The sequence below is a fragment of the Chelonoidis abingdonii genome, chromosome 4, assembly GCF_003597395.2.
Source record: "Chelonoidis abingdonii isolate Lonesome George chromosome 4, CheloAbing_2.0, whole genome shotgun sequence".
In the NCBI taxonomy this organism is placed as follows: domain Eukaryota; kingdom Metazoa; phylum Chordata; order Testudines; family Testudinidae; genus Chelonoidis; species Chelonoidis abingdonii.
Window position 1 is genome coordinate 34,701,991 of NC_133772.1, and position 8,176 is coordinate 34,710,166.

Sequence of the window (8,176 nt, forward strand, 5' to 3'; positions counted from 1 at the left end):
TTGGGACAAATGTTTTGATTTTTTCATTTTGAAATGACTTTGTTTTGACATTTACTTTATTTAAAAAAAAGAATAAATTTTAATAAGGGTTGAAATTGAAACAAAATGTATCAATTGATCCGAAACTATTTTTTTTATTTTGTTTTAAAGGAAATTTTGGCATTTCGTTCCTTTTTGGGACAAAGAAAAAAATTGAATATTTTTTGTGGACAGAAAATCCATTTTCCATCCAACTCTAGTCTTGACCCACATGCTTCAGAACACCAGTTGGGGTCAGATAGTAATTTCACCTAGGACATAATCTTGCAGCATCAGGCACAATCTGGAGAGTTTATGCTTGTTGCATGTTCAAATTTAATAATGAAAATATTAATAGCAAGATGTCAGATAGCTGGTTCATTTACAATTCAATCAAAGATTATTAGTAAAAGATTAATACAGCCTGATACAGAATACAGAAAGGAATACATATGTTACCAATCTGATCACTGGAGAAGTGACAGCCGCTCAATGCACTTCTGACTTAACTCCCTAAAACTCTTTCCTTATATATAGCTTGGGACAAAGAAATTCCATTCCCATGACTGATTTAACTGCGAGTTCTATCTTAGATGCCTCAATTTACCTCATTTATAAGATAAAGACTTCTGTGACTGATTCATTATTACCTAAACCACTTGTGACAATAAGTGGTTCTTATTGACCTAAAATAATGCACCACTGGTTGATGTTTATCAATCACAGAATAACAAACATCCCTTGTCAATCACCAGTGCTCCCTCTCTGGACATGGGAATGCAATTCTTCACAGGTCAACAGGCTCAGAGGAGAGGATTATACACATTCCATTATTGATTACAAACATTCATTCCTTTGGTCCCTCACTAAGGTTTAACCTAAGTACAAAGAACTCTTCAGTTTGATAGGTACTGAGCACTAGATTTGTAGATACAAAACACTTTGGTTTATACCCCAAAAAAGATTTTGGTTAACAGATATAAAAGAATATGTATAAAAATATATAAAAGAATTGTAGCAGTTTTAGTATCTACTAACATGCTTCACTCTGAAGTCTCCAGCATTGAGACCCCAGACTAGATGAGATTACAATATTATTTCTCATCTGCGGCTCTTCTGCCATTTCCTGTAGATCACTTTCTCCCCAGAGAGACCTCCCCATTTCTCTGGCAGGCACACAGGTGGCGGACACCAAATTGATGGTCTCCTGAGTAATGTAGATTGGTGGCTAGGACCTCACATTCACATTCCTCCCTCCGCTCCATCGGAGCACTGGCTCGTACCTCAGACCCAGATCCTGCCCTTCTATGAGAGGGGGCAGGTCAGGGAGCAAACTCAAAGTCCACTTGAGAATTTTTTTCCCCCAAATTCTTCTGTTGGAAGCACAATTCAGCCCTATAGATGCACTGATTGTAGGAATGGGCCCAGGGGTGAAGAGGAGGAATGGAGCCAGGGGGTGAAGGAAGCACATAACTAGCTATGCTGGGATACTAAATAAAGCAAGGGTCCTCAAACTGGGGGTTGGGACCCCTCAGGGGGGTCATGAGATTATTACATGGGATGTCACATGTCAGTCTCCACCCCAAACCCAACTTTGCCTTCAGTATTTATAATGGTGTTAAATATATTTAAAAAATGTTTTTAATTTATAAAGGGGGAGTCTCACTCAGAGGCTTGCTATGTGAAAGGGGTCACCTTGTACAAACGTTTGAGAACCACTGGAATAAAGGCACCGGAGTGCCCAATGCTTCTGCTTGCAAGGGGTGTGTCAGAGTCGGGTGCATTCACTTATTTAGGACTCAGCCCAATTCTTCCCAGCCTGACCCAAGGGGAGACGGAGAAGGGAAACTCCCCACACTTTCAGCACAACTGCTGCTTTTGTACTGGGGCCCTGGAACTAGCCACAGGAGGCCTGGGTGTGGGGGGAACTGAGTGTGTGTGGACAGAATGTGCTGCTGCAAACCACTATAAGGCCTTTTATTTTTAATCAGATTAACACCCGAGTGCCTTTCCCAGGCACCCCCTGGGTTCTAGGCAGGACCTCTACACTCACCCAGGCCCCAGGTCTGTGATGCCTGGGTAGTTTTCCCACTCCAGTTCCAGTCCTAAAAGGCTCAGCCATCAAGCTGGGCCCTGGCTAGAGCACCTGGCTGTGGGCGTCAGTGACCAGACCAAAAGGGGAATTAACACAAATGAAGCATCCCCAAGCTGGGTTAAGAGCTCTTGTTCTTCAGAAGGTGCTCACCAGGTTGGGGCCCTAAACTGATGAGTTCACAAGAAAACCGAGAGAAATAGTTCCCTCTCATGGTGAATTCACATCGAGCAGGGTCAGCCCACCCTTCCTTCCAGGAGGAGCTGCTGGGCAACAGTTGCACAAAAAGCTCCTGCCTTCACACACACACACACACACACACACACACACACACACACACACACACACACACACACACACACACACACACACACACACACACACACTTGCAGGAGCTGCGGACTTCTCCCCTCCCCACTCTGCAACCAACTGAGCTGGGTTTCTCCCATTTAAGCACTCCCCACTCTGACATCTTATCAGAGGTGGGGCGGGGCCAACTGGTCCTACAGTGTGTTACCCCATCATACAGATCAAGTTAAACAAACATTTTGTCCCCTATACACATCTCTCTTCCTCGCAAGGCAGGTCGTTGCAGTGAAAAGAGCAGGCTGGAGTCTCTGCAGATGGCTTTCGTGTGTAAATACTGTCCTGGGCGAACATTATTGCTGGGTTCATACAGACACATAAAACTGGGCCAAGGCACAGAGTTTGAATTCAAATCTAAATGTCCCAAAGCATGGGGAGCAGGGCGAGTGGGAGGGGGATTTGGAACCCATGTTTTGATGGGCCCATTGTAGAAATGGGGGCCAATGGCAAAGCTTGGATCCAAACTCTCTCAAAAAGTGGGTGGTTCTGGTCCATCTCTAGGAACAAAGTGAGGTAGACTGGAGCCTCCTCTGACCTCATCATCTATTACTCTCCGTGTCAGGCGCTGCAGAGAGGGAAGGTCACAACAGCAGTGAATGTGGATGATTTTCAGTGCAAGAAATCCAAAAAAGGTAAACAGCTGGATCAGGCTGGAAGAGGAACAAGTAGGTAGTGGCTGATTCCATGGCCACAGTGCATGAAGCAGAGAAGTGGGGGCCTGCGCAGATCTGAAATGAGGGTGACCACATAACTAGCATCAAAGCTACAATGGTGCTATTCATGAGTCAATTTTTGAACTCATGACCTGTTGTGAATTTCCATCATAGCACGAACAGCCAGCAGTGGGTCGTTTGCTCGCCATTTGAGTTATCTACCAATCCCCTCTCTGAATGCCTGGCTGGTGTCAATCCCAGGAACTTCATTAAATGGATGCCGTTAAGGTCTCCAAAAGTTAACGAAAAGGACCACAGCAATAGCAACTACCACCAGCAGTGACCCGATGATGTTTAACACCTTGGCGGTGGTGCCATAGCTCCGAGCACCTTCCAGGTCCCCCAGCACTTTCCGATCTCGAGCCTGGAAAAGAAAACAGGAGCATGTGAAAAATCGGAGCAGTCAAGAGGGTGAGAGAATTTTTATTAATTGCTTAACCCCTTCTGGGCCAAGCTAAAACACCCACAGCCCATGCACCTTCTTATTGAGCTATAGAGAACGCTCTGACTTCTGCAGCAGAAAGAGAAGAAGCCAGAGTTCAAAGGGAGCTAGTTCAGATGTTTATTCATTGAGGTTTCACTAGGACTGTAGAAAATACAAGTGATGGTTTTGCAAAATAGCCAGGATTTCAAAAAGCACTGCTTGTGCAGAGCATTCCATATCATGCAGTTCATGGCCTTTTGTAAATATGCAGCTCGTTTGCATAATGATCATTTATATAATGTTGCTTGTTTGCATGTTGGTCCCACCCACCAGTGCTAGATCCTTGATTCACTATTGTTTTGTTTTACAGTGCCATCTTTAACTAAAATGGAAACAAAGGGAGGGGTGTAAGTTTAAATAAGCAACAAAAAACATGACCACAAGATGGTGCTATAGCCTAACAGCATTGATGCATTAAATGGTTAATATGAAACTAAGCAGGCAATTTTCATTTGAGCAACCACATCTGTTGACTATATAGTTATATGGTCATCGGAGGATTAAGAAACTGTTGATTAAGTTAAAAGCCACAAGTGCCCTGATTTGAGAGAGGATGTGGATGTCCAAGGTAAAAGCTGCCCTCAAAAGAACCTGCTCCTAAAATTGAGCAGTATGTAGCTAGAAAGCTTGTCTCTTTCACCAACAGAAGTTGGTCCAATAAAAGATATTACTTCCCCCATCTTGTCTCTTTCGACCTAAACTTAGCAAGCTAATGCTTCCTGGACTCGATAAAAAGGGGTATCCTAACTGAATTCCATTCCAACATTCACTATAACACATCAAATAGGCAAATCTGGTGGTTGGATTTCAGCTTTAAAATCTAACGGGCACTTGAGCAAATGCATAAAATTGACCCCCATTCCCACTTATATAAATATATAACCCCCTGCAAAGATATGAAGCCCCAGCAGTGAGAACAACCACTCTGTGCCCACGTGCGATGGGGTACAACTAGAAATAACAGGGTGCCACTGAGCAAGGGAAGATGCAGTAGATCAGAAAAATGACTCCCTAATGGGAGGTGTGCCCACATCACCTGAAATACGTACAACTATCCAGTAGGATATGTATTAGGTGGAAAACATGGCATTTTCAGAGGAGGGGAACAAAATGACCTAACTGGGGAGTTTTCCCACCTCTGATGTCTATGAATGGTTTGCTATCCTGACAAAGACTGACTGAAAATCTAGCATGGGGGGATCCTTAAGCCTGCTAAAAAGTCCCAGTTGTGACAGGAAATCCTGTTACTAATTGTCATTATAAACTACCTTCTAGAGCCCTCGCCATGGACCAGTTGTGCTAGGCCCTGTACATATACACTGGATGCCCTAAACACTGTGTAAATGTTGTATTGTGCGTAAGTCAGTATATTACAGAACGAAAACTGGAGAAACAGACAGGGGAGTATGGTAATGCTGTTTCCCCAATGATAAATACTGAATTTAATTTTTTCCTTGGTTCACCTCAGGTGTTCGTTGTTCTTGCAGAGGATCAGACCTCAGAGAGCCTGAGCAGATACTATTATGGAAAAATAAATGCACAGTTCCCAACACTTTGGGAGTATGTAGTTTGCAATTTCCTAAAGCTGGCCCAGCTGTACACACAGCAGTCCACATTCTACTGCATGCGCTCTCCCTGGCGCGCACACTCATATGTTCCTCTGTGGGTCGTTTCTACTCTCCAGCTACAAGGAGCCCTTTACGCCCCACCAGTGCGCTGACTGAGTCTCTCCTTATGGAAAATGGAGCCAGATAATTCCTAGGGCAGGCTGGCTACAGCCCAAGCTAAGCCTTTATTTACTAGAGAGTCTTGGGCATCCAAAGCAGCCTGTAGAGAAGCTGAAGTGCATGTCTTGCACAATGGTTTGGTGTTCCTATTGCACTGTCCCACTGATCATTCCCAGTCAGGTCTCAGTCTGCCCTCTAGACTAGCACATCTCTTTGGAGCACTAACATGGGGCACTATTCCCACTGCTACCCCCTCACATACATCATGCAGGGAGCACTGAACAAGTGCCCCAGACACACCAGGTCCATCCCTGACCCTCTAATGGGGAGAGGGGAGTGAGAGGGAAGCACCGCTTTACCAAACCACATCATCATACCCTGCCAGCCGCTGTGACACAGTCTTCACACTTCATTGCATCACACCATAACTAGACAACTCTGCCCACTGATTGAGTGGCTTTGCAGCCTCTGGGAGGATCACTGAGCTGCTGCTCAGCATCACAGAACCATAGACCCACAGAGTTAAGAAGGGGGTGCAAAGATCTAGTCTAACCCATCCAAGTGGGCAGGCGCTCCAGCCTCTTTTTGAAAACCTCCAGGGGAAGAGGTCCTTCTGCTGGAAAGTTCCCTGCAGCCCCTAAATACCCCCACATCCAATAGGACCTCAAGTTCCACCCTCAGGCTCAACCTGCTGCAGTTAGTTGGATGCTCACAGCCAACCGGCTCTGCAGCAAACTCCTAACCCTAAACCCACACACACAGCCCGGGCCAAGGACAGCTGATAGCAGGAGCAGAACAGGACAGCCCCGAGTGTGGGGCAGCCCAGCTGGCCCCGCAGGGTGGATTCCTGCCTTGGGACTTGGCGGGGCGGAGGGGGCTGAGCGGAGAAAGAAAAGCCAGAGTCAGGGCTGTGGAGAAGGGGAAAATAAACTTCCAGGAGAGGGAAGAGACCGGGGGCTCCGAGAAGAATGGGGAAGGGTTGGAGAGCGGGGATGCATGGGCCACCAGCTTCCCAGCGGGGCGGGCTGGGGGCATCGGGGGATCCGGGCGGCTGGAGAGATCCGGGCGCTGGGGGCACCAGGATGTGTGTTGTGTGGAACCGGGCGCTAGAGGCATCGGGGGATCCAGGAGCAGGAGGCACCGGGAGACCTTGGGGGAGAAGGGGGAATCCGGGCGCTAGAGGCATCGGGGGATCCTGGCGCTAGGGCACCGGGGGATCTGGAGGGAACCGGGCGCTGGGGGATCCGGCTCCTGCGGGGGGGGCGGGGGGTGAACCGGGCGCTGGGGGCGCCGGAGGGGGGAGAAGATGCGGGCGCTAGAGGCATCGGGGGATCCGGGCGCTGGCGGCACCGAGGAGGGGGAACCGGGCTCTGAGGGCACCGGGAGACCTGGGCGGAGGAGGGGGATCCGGGCGCTGAGGGCACCGAGGGATCCGGGGGGGGGGGAACCAGGCGCTGGGGGCACCGGGAGATCCGGGGGGGGAACCGGGCACTGAGGGCACTGGGGGATCCCGGCGCTGGGGGCACCGGGGGATCCGAGGGGGGGAACCGGGCGCTGGGGGCATTGGGGGATCCCAGCGTTGGGGGCACAAGGGTATCCGGGGATCGGGGGGGGGGATCTGGGGCGGGAAGCGCCGAGGGTCCGGCCCGACTCTCACCTTGATAGAGAACATGAGCGCGGGAAAGCCCAGGCAGCCCAGGCAGGCGAGCTTCTGGCACAGCAGGACGGTGAAGAGGGACCAGAGCACGAAGTCGCGCGGCTGCTCGGCCGGGAAGCCCTGCTGGGCGCCGGGGTACGGGGGAGGCGGGCCCCGGGGCTGCAGGTCGACGCTCAAGCTCTGCTGCTTGCACACCATGGCCGCGCGGTGCGGGTGTGAGCGCGGCGGGGAGCGGACAAGTCTGGAGCGGGGCGAGCGGAGACAGGCAACGTGACTCGGAAAATGAAACCGCCCCTCGGCCCCAGCCAGCCGCCACCCCCGCCCCAGCACAAACTCCCTGCCCCCTCCCCGCACAGAGCCGCCAACCCTGTCCCCAACACCCCCCGCACAGAGCCACCAGCCTACCTCCAGACCCCCCCCAGAACCACCCCCTCCTGCCCCCCAACAGCTCCGCACAGAGTCACCCCTCCTGCCCCAAACCCCCCCGCACAAGCCACCCACCCTACCCTCCAGACCCCCCCACAGAACCACCCCCTCCTGCCCCCCAACACGCTCTGCCAGAGTCACCCCTCCTGCCCCCCCAATACCTCCCGCACAGACCACCCTCCTGCGCCCAACACCCCCCCGCACCGAGCCACCACCCCTACCCTCCCAGAACCCCCCATATTGAACCACCCCCTTCCCTGCCCCCACACCCCCCGCATCAGAAGCCACCCTCCTGCCCCCACACCACCCCCCCACACAGAGCCACCACCCTACCCTCCAGACGCCCCCCAGAAACCACCCCCCCTGCCCCCAACACCCGCTCTGCAACAGAGCCACCCCCTCCTGTCCCCCAAACACCCTCCCCGCCACACAGCCCACCCTGCCCCCAGAACCACCCCCCTTCCTGCCCCCCAAACCTCCGCACGAGCCACCACTCGTTGCCCACAGAACTCCCACACACAGAACCAACCCTTTCCTGCGCCCCCAATACCTCCTCGGCACAGCAGCCACCCCCTCCTGCCCCAAACACCGCCCCCTTGCCACAGAAGCAACCCCACCCCGTACCCTCCAGACCCCCCCCAGAACCATCCTCCTGCCCCCAACACCTCTGCACAGAGCCACCACCCTGCCCAG

At 51.3% G+C, this 8,176-nt stretch overlaps 1 protein-coding gene across 1 annotated transcript; it reads right to left on the bottom strand.

The window, feature by feature from the left end:
• Positions 1–323: 323 nt before the first annotated feature.
• LOC116822731 (dispanin subfamily A member 2b-like) lies at positions 324–7,322 on the bottom strand. Its single transcript, XM_032776800.2, has 2 exons — positions 7,058–7,322; positions 324–3,553 (listed from the first exon to the last, which is right to left on the bottom strand). The coding sequence occupies exons 1-2, from the start codon at positions 7,253–7,255 to the stop codon at positions 3,413–3,415; spliced, it is 339 nt and encodes a 112-aa protein (XP_032632691.1). The 5' UTR covers positions 7,256–7,322; the 3' UTR covers positions 324–3,412.
• Between the last annotated feature and the right edge of the window lie 854 nt (positions 7,323–8,176).